The sequence below is a fragment of the Lithobates pipiens genome, unplaced genomic scaffold (assembly GCF_037356315.1).
Source record: "Lithobates pipiens isolate NorthernLeopardFrog02 unplaced genomic scaffold, aLitPip1_a1.2 Scaffold_13, whole genome shotgun sequence".
Lineage (NCBI taxonomy): Eukaryota > Metazoa > Chordata > Amphibia > Anura > Ranidae > Lithobates > Lithobates pipiens.
Window position 1 is genome coordinate 228,068,444 of NW_027507718.1, and position 24,530 is coordinate 228,092,973.

General features: G+C 44.6%; 1 protein-coding gene across 2 annotated transcripts in view; it reads left to right on the forward strand.

Annotated features, from left to right (window-relative positions):
• The window catches only part of ACSBG2 (acyl-CoA synthetase bubblegum family member 2), an 89,802-nt gene extending 68,376 nt beyond the window's left edge, over positions 1 to 21,426 (forward strand). For both annotated transcript variants that reach the window (XM_077476300.1, XM_077476299.1), the window contains exons 14-15: positions 6,275 to 6,521; positions 19,708 to 21,426. In XM_077476300.1, the coding sequence (XP_077332426.1) occupies positions 6,275 to 6,521; positions 19,708 to 19,820 (360 nt within the window). In that variant the 3' untranslated portion in view covers positions 19,821 to 21,426. The remainder of the gene's footprint in view (positions 1 to 6,274; positions 6,522 to 19,707) is intronic.
• Positions 21,427 to 24,530: the final 3,104 nt, after the last annotated feature.

The window sequence follows — 24,530 nt, forward strand, 5'->3', positions numbered from 1 at the left end:
ACCCACACAGGGAGAACTTGCAAACTCCAGGCAGATGGTGTCGTGGTTGGGATTGGAACCAGTGATCGTTTTTGCTGCTAGGTGAAAGTGCTAACCACTACACAACTATACTGCACAAGAGAGCTGCCCTGTAGCAGCAAATCTACTTTGGGATGTACGGCAAGTGGTTTAAATATGTACTGTACATACATTCCCTTTTTGGGCCCTTCAATACAGGGTACTTTCACCCCCTTCCTGCCTTCAGCTTTCAGTACTGTCGCACTGACAATTGTGCGGTCATGCAACACTGTACCCAAATAGAGCTTTCTTTTGGTATTTGATCATCTCTGCGGTTTTTATTTTTTGCACTATAAACAAAGGAAAAGCAACAAGTTTGAAACGCACATTTTTTACATTTTGATATAATAGCCCTTTAGCTTTTAAAAAAAAAACAAAAAAAAACACGTGTGGAACACTGGATGGCTCTGTGCTGAACGTTGAAGCTGTTCTGCAGATTGTTGCACCGCTGTTGGAGCTGCTGACGTTTTTTCTCCTCTCTGCATCTGGGAACCTCCTAGGGACTACAGGCACTATTGGCATTCACAGAACGCCTCAGGGTGGTGAGTCTAGCGCCAAGTACCCCCCCCCCCCCCCCCCCCCATGCGGCAGAACCTTCACTGTCCTAAGTCCCCTTGGAGATGGCAGACAGGATAGGGTCAGCATGCCTTCAGAAACTGGTGTTTGTTCCCCCAAAATCCAGGCTATCGCAACAGTGTCACCTGTGTTAAGTGTGGTACGCATGGACACCCTGACGGCGTTCCTAGACTATGTTGCTAAGATAGAGGTGGCAAGAAAGGTGCACATAAGAGGCCCCTGCCCCCCCGTCCTCTGGGGAGAGCTCTGATGCAGACTCCGGCCCTACTGCGGCTGGAGACCCCTGCTCTGGCCTATCAGACGTGGCTGAGGATGATGATTCCCTGTCCGGGTCCGGGTCTGGGCGTGACAAGGCGATGGTTGGAGCACTTATCACAGCTGTGAGTGATACCCTAAAGATTCAGGAGCCAGCGGATTCCTCTGCTAATGTACCGGTCCCTTTTGGGTCCCACAAGCCAGCACGTTCACCTAAGGTGTTCCCGTATTTGACTTATTTTGACAAATTCATCTACAGGGAATGGGATCACCCGCAACAGACCTTTTCGGTCCCCAAAAACTTGGTGCGTTCACTTTTTGAGGCGGCTTTCCTCAAAGAGGTGTCTGCTCCTCCGGTCCTAGACCCCCCAGTATATAGGTTAAATAAAGTAACCACGATCCTGGTTGAGTGGACTCCTGCATTCAAGGATCTCACGGACAGGAAGGCCGAAGCAGTGGCTTGTTCCTTGTTTACGGTGGTGGGGGTCAGCCGTGCGACCTGTACTGGCAACTGCACTGGTGTCAGACACTGAGTGGGCAAAACTTTTGCACCACAAATTGAGAGAGCAGCATGCCCCCCCCCGTCTGTGTGGAGCTAGCAGACCAACTAGTGCATGGCCTTAAGTACATTTGTGACGCAGCCCTGGATACTCTTCCTCTGCTATCCAGGGCCTCAGTGTCAGCTGTGGTGCTAAGGCGCCTTTGGCTGAAATGCTGGTCTGCTGACGGGCATCCAAGAAAGCCCTGACGGATCTTCGATTCCTTGGCAAACGGCTCTTTGGAGCCTTGTTGGATGACAACATTAACAATGTCATGGGTGGTAAGAGTACACTACTCCCACAGGCTAGGAAGGCTAAGGAGCCACACCGCAGGCAAGGGCCCTCCTTTTCTGCTCACAATCGGCTTTTTCGTCCGCCCGGTGTTTCGGCAAAGCGACCCCAGCCTGACAGGACGTCCATGGATGGTCAGAAGCATCCCTGGAACCGCAAGCCTAACAAGCCTGTGAACAAAATTGCTACCACATGAAGGTTTGCCCCCACCCGTGTCTCGGTGGGGGGTTGTCTTCGGGAGTTTGCAGCCCATTGGACCTCCTGGTTATCAGACCAATGGGTCTGCGATCTAATTTCCTCAGGTTACAAGATGGTTTCTCTTGGCCGCCAAACAGATTCTTCCCCTCCAGCATACCCACATCCCCGGTTCGCCAGGAGGCCCTGCTAGGGGGCAGTAAGGGATTTGCTGAATCAAGGGATGATTGTACCAGTTCCGGACTCGAACGCTTCCAGGGGTTCTACTCAAATCTGTTTGGACGAACCCCTTCCTTCTTTGGAACCACAATCTTGGACCTAAAAGCCCTCAATCGCGTTGTAAAAGTGCAGAGGTTCAGAATGGAATCCGTTAGCTCAGTAGTCGCTGCACTCCATCAAGGGCACTCCCTGGCGTCTTTGGACATCCAGGATGTGTACCTGCACATAACCATATGCCTGTGACATCAAAAATGTCTGCGTTTGGCAGTCGGAAGCCTATTACCAGTTTGTGGCTCTTCCCTTTGGCCTGGCATCAGCCCCCCAAGTCTTTACCAAAGTACTGGCTCCAGTATTGGCATTGCTGTGACAACACGTGATCACGATCGTGGGTTACCTAGACTATCTCCTCCTGAGAGCTTCTTCCACCTCCAGAATTGGAGGATGTGGCGATCACCATGCAGACTCTGCAAGAATTTGGGTGGCTGTTAAATCTAAAGAAGTTGGTGGTTGTGCCAACCCAGCGTCTGGAGTACCTGGGTTTACTATTGGATTCCAGGGCAGCGAGGGTCTTTCTCCCCTCAGACAAATTGCAGACTCTCATATCTGCGGTCAAACTACTGATGAACCGCGAGTGGTCATCACTCAGCTTTTGCATGCGAGTGCTGGTAGCCTCTTTCGAGGCAGTACCTTATGCCCAGTTCCACACCAGAGTCCTGCAGAAGGAGATCTTGACAAAATGAGACAAATCTCCGTTGGCCCTGTATCGGCAGATCCAGGTGAGTCAGCCAGTCAGGGTTTCCCTGATCTGGTGGTTGAGGTCCCTGGTGATTCCAGACAGAAAATCGTTCCTTCAGCTGAATTGGACGGTGGTCACTACGGACACCAGTCTGGCTGGCTGGGGTGGAGTGATGAGAATTCAGTCGGCTCCGGGCCTCTGGTCGACAGATGAATCCAAGTTGCCGATCAATCTGCTCGAATTGAGAGCGATCAGGCTGTGCCTCCAAACGTGGTCGACGTGTCTTCAAGGGCGTCCGACCAGGATGCAGTCAGACGCCGCCACGGTTGTGGCATACATAAATCACCAAGGGGGAACAAGAAGCTCCGCCGCTGCTCGGGAGGTCTCTTGCATACTTCGGTGGGAAGAGCGACACGTTCCGGCCCTGTCAGCCATTTACATCCCGGGGGTGGGAAATTGGCAGGCGGACTACCTGAATCGACAGATGCTGGACCCGGGAGAATGGGCATTGCATTGGGAGGTATTCAGGCTGCTGTGCCTGAAATGGGGCACACAAGATGTGGATCGATTGGCCTCCCGACTCAATCTGAAGGTCCTGAGATTAGTGTCCAGGACAAGAGATCCATGGGCGGACACGCTGGTGGCTCCGTGGGATCAGTATCAGCTGATCTACGCCTTTCCTCCGCTGAAACTGTTGCCACGTCTGCTTCGCAGAGTGGAAGCCGAGGGGATTCCGGTAATCCTGATTGCCCCAGATTGTCCTTGGCGGGCCTGGTACGCAGACCTGGTGGCACATGCTCCCTGTCGGCTGCCGTTGCGAGAAGACCTCCTAGCTCAAGGTCCAATCTTTCACCCTGCTTTACCATCGCTGGCTTTAAAGGCCTGGCTGACAGCCAGGTATTGAACTGGGGTCTGTCGGACTCTGATTCCGACTATGCTGAGAGCGCGGAAATCTTCTTCTTCCAGGAAGACATACCATCATACTTGGAAGACCTATATCTCCATGTGAGGAGAAAAGGTGGCATCCGCGCTCCTTCTCTATATCTAGGATCCTGCTGTTTCTTCAGCAAGGTGTAAACCAGAGGTTGGCATTGAGCACCATCAAGGGTCAAATTCAGCTCTGGCTGTTTTTTTTTTTTATTTTTTTATTTATTTTTTTTGCGACCCCCCTAGCGTCTCACTCACTAGTGAGTACTTTTGTTCAGGGGGTGCGCCATGTAGTCCCTCCGGTGCGTCCTCCGTGGCAATTGAACCTGGTGTTGGCGCTTCAGAAGCTGCCATTTGAGAATCGGGGAGATTCCTCCGTTGACCCTTTCACAGAGAAGGTGGTCTTTCTAGTGGCCATCACATCCAGGAGCCAGGAGGCTTGCGGAACTGGCGTCCTTGTCCTGCAAGTCGCCTTATCTGGTCATCCACAGGGATAAGGTGGTGTTGCGTCCGCAACCGTCCTTTCTACCAAAAGTGGTCTCGGCATTTCATATCAATGAGGACATTGTATTACCATTGTGTCCTAAGCCAAAGCATCCCAAAGAGGTGGCCCTTCATGCTCTGGGTGTGGTCAGGGCTCTGAAGGTGTACTTGTCTGTCACCACTTTCTGCACTGATTGCCCTGATTATCTGTGTACATGACCCCTGTTACACTTGCCAGTTACCAGCTCTGCTTTTCTCTTTCTGTGATGGCGTATGAGGAAAGTAATGCCGATAATGGCAAGTCTGTATACATTGTGATCAGCTATGATTGGGTGCAGTCTGGAAGGGTGTTCATAAACGGCAATGCTTGGTGCGGTTATAAAGTGGTTAAAGGTTTGAATGGAACATCCTGAACTGTTTTTGAAGGAGTGGGGGAAGCTTGTTTAGCATATTCAAAAATTATACATACAAGATATTGGGTAGGCAATACAACATGTACAGGGGGTCCCCTACTTACAAACATCTGACTTACAAACAGAGGGTGATAACGGGAAGTAAGAGGAAATCTACCTCCTAGGAAGGGAAATTCTCTCCTGTAAGAGTTAATATGGGAAAAGTGTCTCCACTGATGCTTTATCACCAATCATTGTTTACCTAACAGCCCAACGTTTTCAAAATCCAATTGGGACAAAGTGAGGTGAAATCCTCTGTACAGAGGCACAGACAGCTAAACAAATGTTACAGGGGTGATGACTATTCCCTATGTTATCCAAAAAGTTTAAAAATATATTTTTGCTGGAGCTACTTAAAAAAAAAAAAAAAAAAGTTACCTGTTCCGACTTAGATTCAACTTGATAACAAACCTACAGTCCCTATCTTGTTTAACCCGGGGACCCCCTGTACCAGGGAATTTCAAAAGATCCAGGCATTAGTGTTACCACCATCAATCTATGAATGCACATTCCTGAATCCCAACCCTAACCCTATAGACCAGCATTTATGCACTTCTAATAAAAAAAAAAAAAAAAAAAAAAACATTCCCTTTAGGAGGAAAGAAGCAGCCGGTCCCGCTCCCATCTCAAAAGGGTCAGAACCCCACACCCCCTCAACATTGAAACTTCAAAACATGGGCAGTGGGCTATAGTGTCACATAACCCATATCCCTTCATCCTCCTCATTATTACGGTCAGTGCATTGTACTCATACACTCACCCTCCGGTGAAACCTCACCAGTTGGATTGTGCTCTTAATTGTAGCTGCTACTCTAGAGTCCAGTGACATTGAAGTTCTGATTTAAACGTCACGTGTCCGGGGCAGGAGCTACACAACACCTGCCCTACAGAACTAACATGATTGTCGGCTTTACATGCTCTGTTTTTATCCTTTATGTGAGTGGTTTGTGTTTGAACACACAAATGAAATCTTATACTTAAGCGGTGAGCACTTGGGTAGAAAGAAATGATCCATGACCTGGCGTCCTTGCTGAGATCTAAGAAGTTTATGGTCCGTGTTGACCCTTTTTGATACCCGCTTGCATGACCACCTGTTTGTACAGGGGTCCATGCCATAAGGTGAGAGATTAGTTGGACGGGAGGTGGCGGGATTGTCGTGTTACTGTAAGAAAAAAATGACTTGCATCAGTGCTAGAATTTGAATTTAAAACAGGTTTGTGTGAAGTTAAGTCATGGATTGTGGAAACGAACTAGTGTCGGGTGATTGTATATAGTGTGTACCACATTTACCACTGACTAATGCAGAGATGCAAGGAGATCAGCTAAAAGTAGTTTATCTGTATGTGCCTTATAATTGAAATTGGTCGCTTAATTGCTTAAAAAAAAAAATCTAACGCCAAAATTTTAATCTGTAACGGCCCTAAAAAAAATGTAATGGGCATTAGGGAGCCAATTCAACATGGTTTTGAAAACTAAATGTACAATGACTGAATTGAACTTTAATGTCGCTCAAATTTTTCTTTTTTTTTTTTTTTTTTTTTTAGTGCTATATGAACCAAGACTCTGGAGAGCCAGAAGATGAGCTGACTACAGAGGCAATAGAGTTCTGCCAGAAAATCGGAAGCAAATCTGCAAAGGTGTCTGACATTGTTGGGCATAAAGACAAGTTGGTGTATGCTGCAATTCAAGAAGGTGTTAATGCTGTAAATGAGCGTTCCAGTTCAAATGCACAGAAGGTTCAGAAGTGGCTCATTCTGGACAAGGACTTTTCTGTTGTAGGAGGAGAGCTTGGTAAGCCAAGAATGCAATTCGTAAAATATGGAGACTAAAATATCTGGTATAGAATAGGTGGTTGCTGCTGCATGCCCCCAGAACCAATGGTAAAAAAATGTACACAGACCCGTTGCTTAAGACCTGTACTGAGAAGTATGGAGGCTGCCATAGTTAACTTTCCTTTTTTGTAAATGCTAGATACCTGGCTAAAATGCTGATCAAATGTCTTCAGTAATTTTGAGTCGATGACCTGGTATGCAGATCAGGAGTTTGTTACTGACCTGAAACAAATACACTTGCTTTGGCCCCATTTGTGTGGGCGTTCAGTCTAGATCTGACGGGTCTGAACCCATGTAAACTAATGCCGTCTGTTTACATCCGTTCCATTTTATGTCTTTATTTTTTCTTTAGGTAGGACATTTTTTGATTGTAACCTCTGATTTAAAATGTTTGGGGGTTCTAAGTCATTTTCTAGCAAAAAACTTAACTTGTAAACCCCAAATCTCAGAGGCCCAGTACTTGGTTAAATATTGAAGCGGCGGGGGGAGGGACGTCCAAACGTAGAAGGGACAAGACATGTCCCAGTGGAGCTCCAAGAATCCTGATGCCATCCTGCTAATCACAGCGCCTGTAGTCTCCAAACTCTCTCTACACACACACACACACACACACACACACACACACACACCCACACACACACTCCTGGGCATCACCTGTGATATTTGGCTGGCCGAGTGGGATCCCACAGCCGGCTCCACGACTCAGAATGGCTGCCATCTTGAGGCCTACCGAGCCTCAGACATCCCTGGGCTCAAGTGCCAAGGGGTGAGGGACGCCAAATCTTTCCACATCTGCATTGGCCATCCCTGGAAGATGTCCATTCGGGCCTCTGCTCCATCCAGCTATCGGAGGATCCACAGAGGCTGATCCCGCAGCCCACCAACATCTTGCGGCCTACTACGCCAGGCGCATCCTACTCAATAAGGTGCTGTGCCTCAGCCTTGCTGTACCGGCCTCCCTGTGACACAAGCCGTGCCCCAGATCCACCACATTGCCTTCTCTGTGCCTTAACATTACTCTGCCTTCCCTGTGCCTCCATCCTTGGAGTTGTCCCCTGCTGAGGGCCCTGATTCAACATACAGTCCACCACTGCATCTGTCCTCCTGCTATCTGAATCCCAGAGCCTGCCTGCTGCCCACCAATAAAAGGACTTGTACTCTGAGGAGAGTAAGGAAAGGAACAAAGAGCAACAAAGACCTGAAGTGTGCCAGGGTCACGCAGTCAGTATGCCTAAAAGGGGGCAAAAACTACAGTAGGATGAAAGCTTAACCAGATTACACAGTGAATAACGTCTAACCTGAGGTGGTGGCAAATGAGGTATGTATTTGCTGCAGAAAAAGAAGCGATGGGAATGGCAGTAGAGGACCAACCCAGCGTTATACCAAGCGTTGGTGTTACATTTGTCTAATATCAACACCAAGCACCACACCTAGCCAGACTTCAAGAACCTGACACCAGTGCCGCCCCCGAATGCTGTGACTTGCGAGCATGCAGATGTAACAAAGGTTGGGGTGCCAATCAGTAGATTGGCTAAAGTGTGACCCTGGGCCAGAAGCACCACTCTCCTGGCTTTAGGAACCACAAAGCCAGCTATACCACCCCCTTGAGCCCCAAGCCGGAAATCAATGCAAAAGGAGACCTGAGAGTATGACAAAAGTCACGAAAATAAACCCACAATGGACAGACAGCTTAGCACAGCAGGGAGTCTACTCCGCTGGAACCCTGGACGGCCTCAAACAAAAGTGTGGGAAAAAAATAAAACAACCTGACTGATCATTCAACATGAAATGCTGAGACTTAACTCGACATGCACAGACAGTACTGAGGGCCGATACAAGCTGGAGGAGGCAAAAAAAAGAAAAAAACTGGATGTCAACCATCAGGACTGGAAACCTAACCTGGAAAGCCCAGAAAACATGTGCCAAGCAGTGTCATGAGCCTTCCTGCTATGCAAAACAAACCTAATGATCAAGAATGCTGCGCCAGCCAAATGGAAAACCAATCTACCACAGCTGGAACTAAAGAGTGCAACGCTGGTACCTGCTCCCGAGCCTACAGATACTGGCCCGGGCCCTGAGAGGGCCCCAGGATCCACAAAAGCCCCTGAGCCAGTAGAAGCTGCAGAGCAGCAAAAGGCTGACTAACCGATCGTTTTATACCTTAGTGCAACTCCTGGCCGGATGCAGCTAGGAAATTAGAAGATGGTGAGGAATGAAACCCAAGTGGACAGGAACACAACTAGTGATATAACCGTGAGCAGACAAAGAGAACCTGCGACAAGAACATAACCTCTGAGAAGGAAATGTGATTGTACGAGAAACATGAGTAGCGTGATCTGATAACCATGAGCAGCATAAGAACCGAGGCTGCTAGAAAACACGACCTGCCTAGGAAATGCAGGCTGCATGAGAAACTCAAATCAATGAAAACCACAAGAGAAAACCCTGGGGGTACGAGAGAAACCTGGAAAACGAGAGAAACGTAACTTGCACGAAGACAAAGCGGATGAGAAACTAACTGCATGAGAAACGTGAGTTAGAACAAAATGTGAGTGGTGTAAGAACAGATGAGAAGACTTGCCACCGACCAAGCCAATTTAAAACTATCACCTCAATCTGTTAACCCATAGGCGTGATGGGTAACCCGCGGTGGAAGAACACTGACAACCCGACTGTGTGTGACAACCAAAAACCTAATAACCCACCCGTGACGCAACAAACCCCCTGGTACCGGACGTAGGACCCAAAGTGTAAGGACCTGGGTGCCAAAATGACAGGACCAACAGCGCATGAATGTGAACCTGATGACACCACCCTGATAAATGCAGAAGTAAGTCAGAGCAACCTGCAGTGCTAAGGCAGGAAATTAAAAACGAACACTCGGGACTAAGGTACCCACAGACCTTGGTGGGTATGAGTAAAAGGTGTAACGGTTGAATATATACGTATGATGTGTGGACTACAGGCGAGAAGATTGTGGGACGACAATCGGTTAACAAAACCTCGGCCTGTATGGACCTGTAGACATGACAGCCTGGATGTAAGTACCAGCTAACGGAAATGCCGCAAACGAAGGGCAACATGAAACATCGGGAAAATAAATATATTCCTGATACAGGAAAAAGAGTAATTAAATCTGACTGATGAAACAGGCTTTATGCCAGGTAGGTCCACAGACATTAATATTTATCGCCTGGATACGCACATTGTACACCAGCCCCCGGCATGTATTAAATTGGCTCCCTGTGTCCCCCGTTCCCCCTGCAGAGGCACCAGACAGGGATGCCCTCTCTCCCCGGCCTTGTTTGCCCTGGCCATTTAACCTATTGCTGAGGCCCTCAGGCGTTCGCCCAAGGTCCGTGGGCTGGCTGGAGGAGAGAGTGGCTCTCTACGCAGATGATTTGCTGTTTCATTTATTTATTTTTTGACACTGGGGACTCTCTGCGGGGTACATTCAGTCATGGACGCCTTCTTCACCTTCAGAGCTGAGAGGGAATTGGCACAAGTCTCAGCTTTTTCCGGTGGATGGGGGGGGGGGGCGGGGGGGCGCGCTGCGCTAAGTCCTCCTCGCCCTCCTCTATCCCAATTCAATGGGTTTATAAGTTTACATATTTAGGTATCATCTCAAGAGAGCGGAGACTTTGGTTTTAATTGCCACCAGAACTGGGTCAAGATTGAGCCAGACAAACTGAAGGCATGGGGGCAACCTTCCCCTCTCCCTCATTGGCTGCATCAATCTTAAGATGAAAGTCCTCCCCAAATTCATACATTTTCAGGAACTCCCCATAATGGCTGACTACAACCTCCTTTGACTCTTAGACAGATCTTTCTCTCCTTTATTTGGGGGTCTAAACCACCTAGATTCAAATGCACCACTCTTACCAGGCCTGTGGGTAGTTGGGGTTTGGCTCTCCCTAATTGCCACAAATATTTCGGCTGTAGTGGGGTCTCTGGAGGCCCTGAAGGGGTTGCTTTTCAGGGGGCCAGAAATGTGTTGCTTCCTCACCCCTTCTATGTGGGCCTGGAGGGCAGGTGAGGCGCTGATGGGCACCCCTGCTGAACTCCTGGTCTCCTCAAACCCCCCCCTGTGGCTGAATCCTAACCTAGCACAGTTCAGTACTATCCCGGATCCACAGGCCTGGGCCAAATACAAAATTTTGACCCTTGAGCGTATTGTCACCAAGGGAGAGCTCACTCCTTTTCATGTATTGCGTACCAAATTTAATGTTCCGGCACAGGCCCATATCAGGTATATTCAAGTAGCTCATGCCTACAGGTGTCAGTTCTTGGGCCAACCAATTACCCTGGAGTACTTGAACTCGAATCCACCCTTCAGGTGAAAGATCTGGGGAAACCCACGTCTCAGATATACGGGTCCCTGCTGGTTGCTGCCATCCCCGAGCTGTCCTCCCTCCGCAGGAAATGGGTGGAGGACATACCAGAACTAGATGACTGGAGGGAGGTTTGGGATTTTCCGTTCTCCCCTCTTGGTCTCGGCCAGGGACAAACTGGTCCAATACAAAATTGTACACAGAGCTCACTACACGCCCCACAGGCTGCACCAGATGTCGCCAGCGCATTCTCCAGCGTGTTGGCGCTGGTCATATCAGCTGGGGGACGACTTGCAATTGCTGGGCAAGCCCAGAAAATGTGTAAATTATTGGCAAGAGGTACTCCAGGTGATCACCAAGGTCACTAAGACTAGTCCCTTATGATCCTAAACATTGTTTACTGGGACTGGTGGAACAAATGTCGGTACTCGGAGCCAGACTCGTATCCCTGCTATTATATTATGCACGTAAGGCCATCACGATGAACTGGAAACAAGCATCTCCCCCCCCCTCTGTCAGATTCTGGAAAAATCTAGTAAATGCCAGTTTACCCCTTTTATAAAGCCACCTACTCAGGCAGGGGTTGCCCACAATTTGACAAGGTATGGACCTGCTGGCTGGATGACAATACCACAGCAACAGATACAGTAACCAACTCCTAGAGTAGCAGCATGCTTTAGTATGTTGATGTATTGATCCAACTGCTCTCATGTCACGCTATCCTGCCATTAGTGTTGAGCACAGATCTTCCTGAACTAAACCTCTCTCCACCTTGGGCTATAGATAAGACCGTTATGTTATATGGTTGACCTGTTGCTGCATCACAGGTAGTTTGTTTAATGTATGATATACCCTGATGCGTTCTGTTGCCGCTTCAGAAGACATGCCCCTGCGTGGGTAATGTTTAGCCCCTATGTGGGCAAATTTGTATGCTAACTAAAAAGTCAAAAATTTCCCCCCCAAAAATTGAAGCTAGAGATGGCAAAGCTTTTGGCAGGTCAGTTACGGCTCGCATGATTCTCGGTACACATTTCCTTTTTTTTTTTTTTTTTTTTTTATATTTAAAGTATTCTTTATTCATTTTCTTCATAAATACAATCTTTATATCATATTATATCAAAATTTTAAACATATATATATATAAAAAAAAAAGGAAACCATTAGATCGTCAAGGGTACAATCATTCCTTCATAATTTAACAATTATCTGACTTCACAGCATTATTTCCCTTCAGGCAGGGGCAAAAAACAGATCAAAACAAAACAAAAAAAAAAGAAAAAAAAAAAAAAAATATCCCCCTCTCTCTCCACCTCCCTCCCTCTACATTGGATATCCTATCCTGTCCATCCAAGGCTTCCATATTTTTTCAAATTCCTTCAAGTTTCCTCTTTTTATATACACTGTCCTCTCCTTCCATATTGTTTCTGTTACTATCCTTGTCCAATCTCTTACCGAGGGGGGGTTCTCTGCCTGCCACCTCTGTGCTATAAGCTTTCTTGCCTGAAACATACACCTCAGTATTGCTTTAATTGTACAGGGTGAGCCCCCTATTCCCTCGGCCAAACCCAGCACACATAGTCTGGGATCTCTCCCTACTCCCACTCCAAACGTTTCCTTCAGAGTGTGGGTAATTTCTGACCAGTATCGAAATAGTCTGGGACATCTCCAGAACATGTGCGCTAGGTCCCCAGTATCTTGACATCTTGGACACTTATCATCCTCTCTTTTCCCGAAGCCAAACAGTCTCTTAGGGGTATAGTATGATCTGTGCAACAGCATCAAGTGAGAAACCTTCTGTGCAGGCGAGATTGAGATAGAGTGTCCTGCCTCTAATAACTTCCTCCATTGCTCATCTGAAAATACCCCAAATTCCTCCTCCCATTTCCCTCTGCATTTAAGTTTCTCTGGGTTTTCTATATTCCCTTCAGTTATATATGGGTATATTTCTGCTATGGTTCCCCCTGCCTTTTCTTGCGCGTTCAATCTGTCATAAAAAGGGGGGTTATTCCACACTGGGCCTTGTTTATTAAATTGTTTATCCAACGCATGTCGGATCTGCAAATATTTATAGAATGAATGCTTTGGTATATCAAACTCCGCCCTCAATGCATTAAATGTTTTCAATATCCTTCCTTCATATAATTGGGCCAGTTTATCAATCCCCTTTATCTCCCATGGTCTATATCTACCAATCAGTTCCATTTCTGGCAAATTTAAATTGTTCCATAATGGGGTATGTTTAGTCAGGCCTCCCAGGCCTTTTATTGTTTTGACTGCCTTCCAGACTTTTAAAACCATTTTTATCGTCGGTATCCTATATTGAAATGAGTTTGCCTCCAGGGCTTCCAAAATTGTATTGTGAGGGGACTCTGCTATCATCAATGCCTTATTTGTTCCTCCAATCCTACCTTTACTTATCCCCAGATGCTGTAATTGAGCTGCTAAAAAATAGCTCCGTGGATGAGGTACTGCCATTCCTCCTTTCCTAGTTGGTAACTGTAAGGTCTGGAGGCTAATCCTTGACACTCGACCTTTCCATATGAGTTCTCTAAATAATTCTTCTATTTTTTTGAACCACTTTTTATCCACCCATACCGGGGAGTTATGCAGTAGATACAGCATCTGGGGCAGCCATACCATTTTGATCAGATTACATCTTCCCGCAACTGATAGTGGGAGCTTCTTCCATATTTCAATCTTAGTTCTAAATTTAGTTATTAGTGGGAGTATATTATCACCAATATATTTTCCAGGGTCTCTTTTAATAAGTATCCCTAAGTATTTTATTTGATCGACCACTTCTATCTGCGGGGCTGCCAGCATGTTTCGATTCACTATTGAGTCTACTGGCATTAGGGCAGACTTTTCCCAATTTATAACCAATCCAGTAAAATTACCAAACTCGGCCAGTATAGTCATCCCCTGTCTAAGGGTCTGTTCCGTATCTCCCAGGAAGAGGAGGATATCGTCTGCATACAGAGCTATTTTCTCCTCCCTCCTCTTTCTCTGGAAGCCTGCCATATTTGTATTTGATCGTATTGCGATAGCTAATGGCTCCATAGCAAGAGCAAAAATCAGGGGTGACAACGGGCACCCCTGTCTTGTTCCCCTCTCCAAAGAAAACCTATCTGAGTACTCATCATTAATCCTTATTCGCGCACTAGGACCACTATATAGGGTCTGTACCCAAGCAATAAACTTGGGGCCAAACCCAAATGTGCCCAGTGTTCGCCATATATATCCCCATTCTAGGCTATCGAAGGCCTTACCCACATCTAGCGCCATAATTGCTCTTTTACCCTCATTTTCCGTTGGTAACTGTAGATTTAGGTAAAGCCTCCTAACATTCATGCCAGTGGACCTACCGGGGATAAATCCCGTTTGATCGGGATGCACGAGTCTCGAGATAATTTTATTCAGTCTGAGTGCCAACACTTTAGCTAATATTTTAGCATCAGAACAAAGGAGGGATATAGGTCGATAAGATTTCGTATCCAATGGATCTTTCCCCTCCTTATGCAAAACAACTATCGTTGCTTCGGTCATTGATTTTGGAAGCTTCCCTTCTTTTGCCCAGTTAAAAACTTTAAGAAGCTCTGGCAGCATTACTTTCCCATAATGTTTGTATATTTCTACTGGTAAACCGTCTGGGCCTGGGGATTTCTGGTTAGCCATTTCTGCCACCGCTGATTGAATTTCCTCTAATGTTAATTGGGCTTCCATTACCCCCCTCTCCTCCTCAGTGAGGAACGGAGTTGTAATATTATCAAAGAATACATCCATTTCCCTGTCCTTCGCGGCCCCCCGAGACCTGTACAACTTCTCATAGTATGTTCTGAAAGTATCTATAATCTCTACGCCCTGTGATGTAATTTCTCCTTCTTCTGTCCTGATCGCAAGGGCAGAGGAGGACCAGGAATTGGTGTTTGCCAAATGCGCCAACATTCTCCCAACTCTTTCCCCCTCCCCATAAGCAATCTGGCTCTGAAATAACCTTTTATTCTCCATTTTCCTCATAATCACCATTTTATATTCCTGTTGTTTTTCTAACCATATATTTTGTTTTTCTGGGGTAGGACTTTCCACATATGCTCTTTCGGCTTCCATTACCTCCTCTCTTACTCTATTCTCCCATTTCTTTGACTTCCCCTTAATTTTCGCAACTTGTTGAATAAGGATTCCCCGAAGATAAGCTTTTAATGCGTCCCATATCACCCCTCTTGCTGCAGTATCTTTATTAAACTCCAAAAATTCTTCTAGCCGGGTTGATATCTCTTCTGGATCACCAATTACTTCCAACCATACTGGATTCAGCTTCCATACCCTAGGGGTTCTTTTTCCTTCTATATTTACTGATACTGTCAACAAAGAGTGATCAGATACCCCCCTAGGATGATATACTATATCCCTCACTGCTTTATTTGCTTCCTCATTCCCCAGAACCAAATCTATCCTGGAGAGTGAGGAAAAAGAACTTGAAAAACATGAATATTGTAACAAGGTTGGATTACGCACCCTCCACATATCAAACAACCCTCCCTCCTGCAGGAACCGAAACAGCCAGGTCTCATCTGCCTTCTGGGTGTATCTTCCTGGTGGAAACCTGTCCTGGTTTTTACTAACAACCTCGTTGAAGTCCCCCACCGCTATAACCGGGGTCCCGGGCTTATCCACTATGAACTCCAATAAGCAGTAAAGGACCTCCAACCCAAATGGAGGGGGGATATATAGGTTTGCCAGGATATACTCCCGGTTCTCTATTACGCAATGCAAAAAAACATATCTCCCCTCTTTGTCTATGCTGACCTGCCGACACAGAAACGCAACTTCTTTCCTTATCAATACAGCCACCCCCCTTGAGTAAGAGGTGTGGACTGAGTGGAATTGAAATGGAAACTTTTCTTACTTCGGAGTTGTAACTTAGTTTCTTCAGTTAAGTGCGTCTCCTGTAGGCAGATCAGCTGGACATCACAACTTTCAAAAATATCAAACACTGCTGCTCGTTTTACAGGTGTACCCATCCCCCGGACATTCCATGATCCAATTTTCAAAACTCTAGTCTGCATTGTTTTGAAGAAAAAAAAAGAAAAAGACGGAAAGTAATATGCTCATATATACCAAGAACTACCAAGCAAAAAAGACAAAGGACAAAACATTTTTTTTACCAAAGGAGGGAGAAGCCCAGTATACCGAGAAGCATGGGAAGGAGAGAGGGAGAGAGAGAGAGGACCAGAAACACAAAAAAAAAAAAAAAAAAAAAAAAAAAAACCACCCCATAAACATATACATCTTTTTGCATAACACTATGGTATTTTGTGCTAAACTTGCTCCATAGCCTAAAACCAATAAATTTCCCCTCTACTAGTGATTTCAATCCGTGTTTTTGTATTAATTTTAATTTATAAATTACTCTTGTGTACTCAACCCTATTTTCCTTAATCTTATATCCTTTTTTTATACTCAACCCCTTACCCCACCCCCCCTTATACCATTCTAGGTTACCCCTAGGGGCTTTTCCCGTGACCGTTACATACCGTCCTGTGCAATCATACCTCCCCCCACTCCCCACCCCCCCCTCCCCACTTACCACCCTCCCGTCCCTCCCCCCCTTTCCCCCATTACACAACTTATACATCAACATTATAACACACCTCACCCCTTACACATATATTGTATGTATTATTTAAATGACGATAGTTATTCAATTTACCACACAACCTCAGCCCCATATACATATGTGCTGCCCCCCCCCCCCCCCCAAAAAAAAAAGAAGGGGGGGGAGGGGGGGAAAAAAAAGAAAATAAAGGGAGAGAAAAAAGAAAATCCCCAACCGAAAACAAAAGGAAAGGGAGAGAAAAAGGGGGGAGAGAAGACGAGAGGGTGAGGGAGAGAACGAAAGAAAAAAAAAAAAAAAAAAGAAAAAAAAATTCTCCCTCACCTCCTCCCTATCTGGTCCCCCCTTTCCTCTATCCAAGTTATTACACCAGCCGGTGAGTCAAAAAATAAGGTTTCTCCCGCTGCTATTACACGAAGTCGTGCTGGGTACAGCAGAGCATATGTAATATCCATTTTCTGAAGCCTGTGCTTCACCTCTATATACTCTGCTCTACGTTTTTGCAATTCAGGAGAAAAATCAGGATAAAACGATATTTTAATTCCCTTATATTGGATACTACCCATTTCTCTAGCCTTACGAAGTAAGACTGCTTTGTCTTTATAATTCAGAAACTTTAGTAGCATAGATCTAGGATGTCCTCCCTGTGGCGAAACTCTAAATGGAATTCTATGTGCTCTCTCTATTGCGAATTGCTGCGAAAAGGAATCTCTTCCAAACACCTCAATAAACCATTTCTCCAAAAATCCGATTGGATCCGGGCCTTCACACTTTTCCGGGAGACCAACCACCCTCACATTGTCCCTTCGAAGTCTATTTTCCATTTCATCCAGTTTCCCTTCAAATTTACCCATCTGTACTTTGAGAACCTGGACCTCCTGGTTTAAGGGATACATCTCATCTTCGATTTGACTTATTCTGCCCTCAGCTGATGTTATTCTGTCCGCTGTCTTCTGGAGATCGTGACTCATCATAACTATTTCCTCTTTGATGCCCTTTGTTTGGTCACATAACTCAGCCAGCGATGCTTTACAGGTATTAACAGCCCCCAGCACCTCCTTTAATGATGGCTCAGCTTCTCCTTCTAATGAGGGGGCCAACGGGGGGATTGTTTCAGGTCTTCCAACTATCCCAGTGTTCTTATTAGTTGCACTCTTTACTCCTATTGCGGATGACCCTTGACTCTTTCTATCTGATGGGATTTTTATTAGGCCCCCACCCTTAGTTGGAGTATGATCCGGGGTGTGGGCATATTTTTCCAGTTTTGCCGCGGCTGATACTCCCGGTACTGCACCCGGTTGGGGAGCCCTCTCCCTATCTTTATCTTTATCTCTGTCTTTAGCAGATCTCAATGACTGGGTCCCCACATTGTCCTGGCCGACCTGTTCCTCCCCTCTCCTCCTTGCCGACATATCGTTGCCCTACCACAACCCCTTCTTTAAAGGGAAAAAAAAAAAAAAAAAATACCAACAGCTCTCGTGCTCAAAGAAAAAAAAAAAAAAAAAAAAAAAAGTCCTTACGTCTTGGTTAAAGTATTTAACCGAAGATAGCAGGGGTATCACCAATGATAATGCAGGCCATTGACGGGGTAGCTGTATAGATATAAAAATATATATCCAGATATATCACATATGTCCAAGTGCTTTTATGCAACAGCCGCTCTTCTTGCCTCCTCTCAGCTTGGTTATTACTATCACCACAAGGCTCAGATAAAATGTAATAAGTAACAGTTCATGCGAGGTTATAACACTGTAGTGCAGTATGCTGGTTAGCAGTATGCTGGTTTAGCAATATGGGAGATAACATGTATATAAGCAAGCAAACGTCTTTCCTGCCGACTGTGAGGCTTATCTCTCAATTATCCCATGCATTCAAGGCTTAGTCAGAGTGAGTACATTGCGTTGTATACAAATTCATAGCTTACTATCACCTCGTTGCTCGTAATCTCGCGGGGTTTGTAGCAGCGTGGAGCTCCCTGTCTCTTCACTCAGCTATCGAATCCCATAGCAGAGCACTCGAGCCGCCCAGGCTTTGTTCCACCGTCCGTCCAGCCCTCCAGGACTAGCACAGAGAGCGCACCATACTCAGGTAACCGAGGGGGTTATGCAGGGCTGTGCTGAACTTTAGCTCAGCCAGACGTTTGATTGCCACTTTCTTTCGGCCGCTCTCTCCAGCTCTTTATTCCAGCATCTCCTGAGGCATAAGCGGGGGCCGACTGGAGCTGCAGCGTTAGTGTAACAGACCGGCGCCGTCAATCCATACACGGGGTGAGAGCACACATCTCTCTCACAGCTCACTCCTCACACACTCCCACCGCCATCACCGTACGGCCACGCCCCCACGCTGGCCATTTGACACATTTCCTTTTTACCTGTTGGTCAATTCATCTTATCCAGTGTTTGCACAGAAGTTTGCCAAAGCTGGCATGTGTATGTAAAATGCGTTCTAGCTGAGGCTAGCCGTGAGATTTGTAGTTCATACAAGAGTGCTTCTGATTTATAGTTGGCAATTTTGTACAGAGTCACAAGCTGTGATTCTCATTTTGGCCAGAATCATGCAATTTTTTTGCTTAGAATAAAAATCACGATAATCTCGCGACAAATCTTTTACATTATTCCAAAAAAATTAAGCTAACTTTACTGTTTTTAGTAATTTTTGTCCAAAAAATTGCATTTGAAAGACTGCTGCGCAAATAGTGTGATTTTAAAATTGCAACAACCACAATTTTATTCTCTGGGGTCTCTAAGAAAGTTTGGTGTTTTCTAAGTAATTTTCTAGCAAAAAAGATTTTAACTTGAAACCAACAAATGTCAGGTTGTGTTTTAAGTGGTTAAACTATCCTCATTAACTGTCTATTCCTTTGACAGATTGTTAAAATGTTTATACTTTAGCAGTGGAACTTAAGAATGTTGTGATCCTTGACAGACTGCCCAGTTTTTCTCAGCTCTTCTAAAGCTACAGCCTTCAAAAAGGAAGAGAATTTGCATAGACAGAAGTGTGAAACACTTTTGTCAAGATTGCAATGGGGAAAAATAATCGCAATAACTATTCTTGATCGTGCAGCTCTAATTCACGTTGATCACTAGTTGCCTATAATATAGATTTTAGGTTCTTGCTAAATGAATTTCTGCAAAGTTGTAAATGCGATATATACAGATGTAAACTGTTTGTTTTTTTTGTTTTTTTATTTCTCCCCCAAGGTCCTACAATGAAACTAAAGAGGCCAGTGGTGTCCAAAATGTACAAAGAGCAAATTGATGGCTTTTACCTGGATGCTGTAACCCCTTCTGACAACTCCATTCCAACCAAGTAGAAAAGTTTACAGCCAGCCTTGTAAAGGGCAGTGGAAGACTCCTGGCAGAAGTGCATGAAGAAAACATGGTGTGAATATTATTTTTTTCTGTAAATTTAAATCTAGGTAATGGGGACACTTTTCCATCCAGTATCATCTCGCCTTGTCTGTTTTCAGGCTAATTTGTCTTATCAGTGGGAGTGCACATATGTTGGGCAGAATTGGTTCTATTTCATAAGTGCCTCCTGAATTAAGAGATTAAAAAGCTCACTGAGCCTGAAATGCCTCTTTGCTTAAGCTATTTACTGGCTGTCTGCACTGTATCTCTCGGTCAGTTTGGCGTGCGTGTAAATATACATGCGTATGAAGGGAAGATGAGCCAAATTTTGAACTGGGTGCAATCAGACTAACTTTGGATTCTGATCCCATGCACCAAAAAGATGTAAAGTGTAAATGTGAATAAGAAAATTAATATGAATGTTTTGATAATCTAATGTATAAAACTATAATTTATTTTGTAAACTTTTTTGTTTTTGTAATTTTTTTTTTTTTTTTTTTTTTTTTTTTTTTTGAGAAGCAGTCTGACTGTTTACGTAAGCTGTTCATGCCCTCTTTCTACTGGCATTTGACTTCAGTCAATGCAAACTGTGCTGTAGAAGTGCTAATTTGTGAATCTGAAGTAGTTTGGATCTTATAACTGAGCAGGTTCGTTAATTCCCAAATGTTAATCCTTGTGTATTTTCCCACATTGTTTTTTGGCAGAAATTGTTACATGCTGGGCAATAAAAATGTTTCCTTAGATCCATTAGGCATTTCTGACTGTCCAAGGGGTGTGCTCTTTTGGAGACATCAATGTAACACTTCCCCGTCTTTGAAAGCCTGTGCCGACCGCCAAGTGTAGTCCTTGTACAGTCATTTAAATCCCCCCCCCCCCCCCTTGTTTACTGTGCATTACGCTCTGCAAAGATACCCTGGCATAGTTGAAAAAATGGTTGTGTACAAGACCTTGGACTGGCTAGTCGGATTTGTGCTGTGCATTATGCACAGAGATGGCATAAAGGGAAAAGATAAATGTACTTGTGATTGAGCATTTCAAAGACAGGGCAGGGTGCACCACAGCAAAATTGTCATCTTGTTTGTCTCAATGTGACTTGATGTGCAAATGTCTTGACAGCGTTGATACGTTTTTGTAACCAGCATTAAGAAGCCTTTCATAATTGTCACTGTTTTGACAGTTCCCCGATTTGAAAATTCTTTGCCAGTTTTTGAAGTACGTGCTCCGTTTCAAATCTGCTGTGGTCTTTGAAGTACCATAATTGATGTAGTGCAGCAAATTTGTCTTTTTGCGCACATGATTAAAATATTTCACCTTTTCAAACAAGACTTGTAAAGTTTGGATTAAGACTGCTCTGCACTACCAAAATAAGGTGTATCAGACCATTTTGATGTCTGAGCATAAAGTTGCAATTTTCTGTTTAGTGGGTCATATCATTCCAATGGGAATTTAATTTATTATTTAATGCACTAGTTGACATTCTTTAATAAACGTAGAACGGTGTTTAAATGCTGATCTTTGTTTCTTGTCCCTCCCTGCTGAATCTCCAATAAAGTGAGCATTTTGTCATAACCCCTTGTGAGTTTTTTGAGTTTTTACTTACTGTGACACTAATGCAGGTCTCCGTGTTCATGTGGTGGTGGTTTTTTGTTTTTGCATTTAATTTTTTATTTAATTTTTAATTATGGCTGGGTTTATCCTGCTTTACCTGCGCACACCAGGGTAGTTTTCATTAAAACAAGTTTGCATTGCAATTTCCATAGATAAGCCTAAAACTTTCAACTCACAGGAACCATGTGATATGAAAACTGAAAATGGCACATATTTAAATGTTGTCTTGTGGTCTGCACTAGAAAATTCACAGCTGCAATTTTATGTTTTTACATTTTAACCTTCAGTGCCAGAAGCTTTTCCCCCTTAATGATCAGGCCATTTTTGCAATATAACACTGCGTTTCTTTAATTGACAGTTGGGCGGTTGTGCGACGCTGTACCCAAACAAAATTTACGTTCTTCCCCCCCCCCCCCCCACAAATGGCTTTCTTTTGGTGATATTTGATCACCTATGCAGTTTCTATTTGTTTGCACTATAAAAACACTTTTGAAAAACTATTTTTTCCACTTTGCTATATCCCCAAAAATGTTATTCTATATTCTACATATTTTTGGCAAAAAAATCGCAATAAGCGCATATTTGGGCAAAAGTAATCTAAAAGAAAAAAGGATAGGAAAAAAAAAGATAGGTTTATGGCATTTCATTTTTTTTACTAGGAATGGCGGTGATCTGGGATTTTTAGCGGGACTGCAACATTGTAGCGGGCAGATCTGACACTTGACCTTTTTTGGGGTGGGGGGATTTTAGACATCTATACAGTGATCAGTGCATTTTTTTTTTTTTTTTTTTTTAAGAGCACTGATTTTTTTTGTGTAAAGGTCACTGGCAGGTAAGAGGTTAACTAGGGGCAGTCAAGGGGTTAAATGTGTTCCCTCAGTTTCTAGCTGTGGGGGTCAGGACTGACTGGAGGAGACCTATTGATCGTAATTACTGCGAACAGCAGGTCTGTCTTCTCTCCTGTCAGAACGAGTTACATACACAACCCCATTTTGGCACTTGCGCCCACCGGCCACACGCATCAAGTCCCCCGTGTGTGTGCCTGCTATGGCTCTTAAAGGAGCCCCCACTTTACCGACTTATATGTATGTGAGCCAGTCGGCAAGTGGTTAAGTACACTTGTGCGCAAAAGTTTGCATACCCTGGCAGAAATTGTGAAATTTAGATAATATAGATTAATGGTTTCATATGATCACTATCCTGTTAAAATAATAATTATGAAATGGTTGTTTGGCTTTTTTTTTTTTTTTTTTGGCTGATGCGAGAAACTGCAAAAATCGCTGATCCCCCACATGGCAATCGCATGGCATCCATGTTGACATCCAGAAACAGATTGTGAAAAGTGCGATTGCCAGAAGTCGCATTATATGTATGTAAATACCCATGTGGTTCAGGGTGCAGGGCCCTGCACAATTTTAGTACAGATGCGATTTGAGCTAGATGCACCACAGACATTGCATGTGATGCGCACAGGAATGTGGTGTGATTTCTGTGCAAATCGCATTCTGTTCCACATTCACCACTGGCTTAAACCCTAACTGAAATCGCCCAAATGGCACTGATCAAAAGTTTACATACCTGAAAATGTTTGGCCTCGCTACACAAGATGACACAGGTTAAAATGGCAATGAAAGGTGATTTCCCCACATCCATGGCTTTTTAAACTGCAATTAGTGTCTGTATAGTCCTGCACTCACATGGATGCACTGAGCAGGCTAGCTGAGCGGTGGAGACCATAAAAGAACTGTCGAGACATGCATAACAAGGCAATGAAACTTTATAAGGTCAAAGGATATAAAAAGCCTTGAATATGCCGGTCAGTACAGTTCAATACCTTGTTTAGAAGTGGAAAATTGAGGAATCTCTGGATACTGTGCCAAGGTCAGGTAGACAAAGATTAGACACAACTGCCAGAAGAATTGTTTGGGATAAAAAGATAAACCCACAGGTAACCTCAGGAGAAATACAGGCTGATCTGCAAAGACAGTGTGGTTGTTTCAAGGAGCATAATTTGATGGCTCTTCTAACAAATGGGCTGCAAGGTAAAGTTGCCAGAAAAGAAGCCTTTACACCAATGCCTGGTGAGGCATAACAAGCATATTGTAACCAGGCTTTTTTCTGTAATTGGCACAGTTAAGGCTTCCTGGCAACATGACCGTTCAGATCATTTTTGGCAACAGCAACCTTCATTTCTCCTGAGATTATGTATCCCATGTGAGAAAATGTCTATGTGTACCCAGACAGCATGTAGAGCTCATTTCTAATAAAATGGCCTAGCTAGAGGTCAAGTGGAAAACTACACAAGTGAATGTCAGCAGTGAGTGATCCCTGCCTTTGGCTCTGTGGAAGGAAACTATAATCTCTGGAAATAGTCTCCTTTGGTTTTTTTTTTTTTTTTTTTTTAAGGTCTTCACATTTAAAAACCATTTTGAAGACAAAAAACCTTAAATATGCAGCCTAGGAAAAGCCTAATTTCAGAGGCTTCAAAAGAACCTTTACTGAAAATTTGAAGGTTAACACTGCTGGCCCGTGTGCTAGTTGTCTGGCTGTCGCTTTGAACTAATGGCTCCAGTTCCTTTAAAGGACTATACTGCAACTGAGCACTACAAAGCAAAAGATGCTAATCATTTTATGTACAGAGAAGCTGTTCTTTTGCATGCCAGCAATATTTAATTTGCATATATACACTGGGCAGAATTAACACTTGTGTGCATGTATAAGTTATTCAATCCTGCACTAGCCAATCAAGATGGCCAAAGATGACAACCCAGAAGACTAGGTGAAACTGCCAGTAAACAAGCTTGCGTTCTGCTTTATGTAAAATGGTATAGTCCAGTGATGTCAAACCTTGGTGTGTAAGAGAAATGCATATTGGCCTTGGTGTAATTTGGTCCCAGGACATTTCAGACATTCGGATGCAGAATGCTATATTCGAAACTAGAATTCTGGTCTGTCTCCACCCCAACTCAAGCTGTCAAACTGGCCAGCATCCTCACCAGTATTGCACTCTTTGGGTTCATATCCATTGCCCTGAGAAAGGAGATATTGCAGGGTTTCTATGCCAA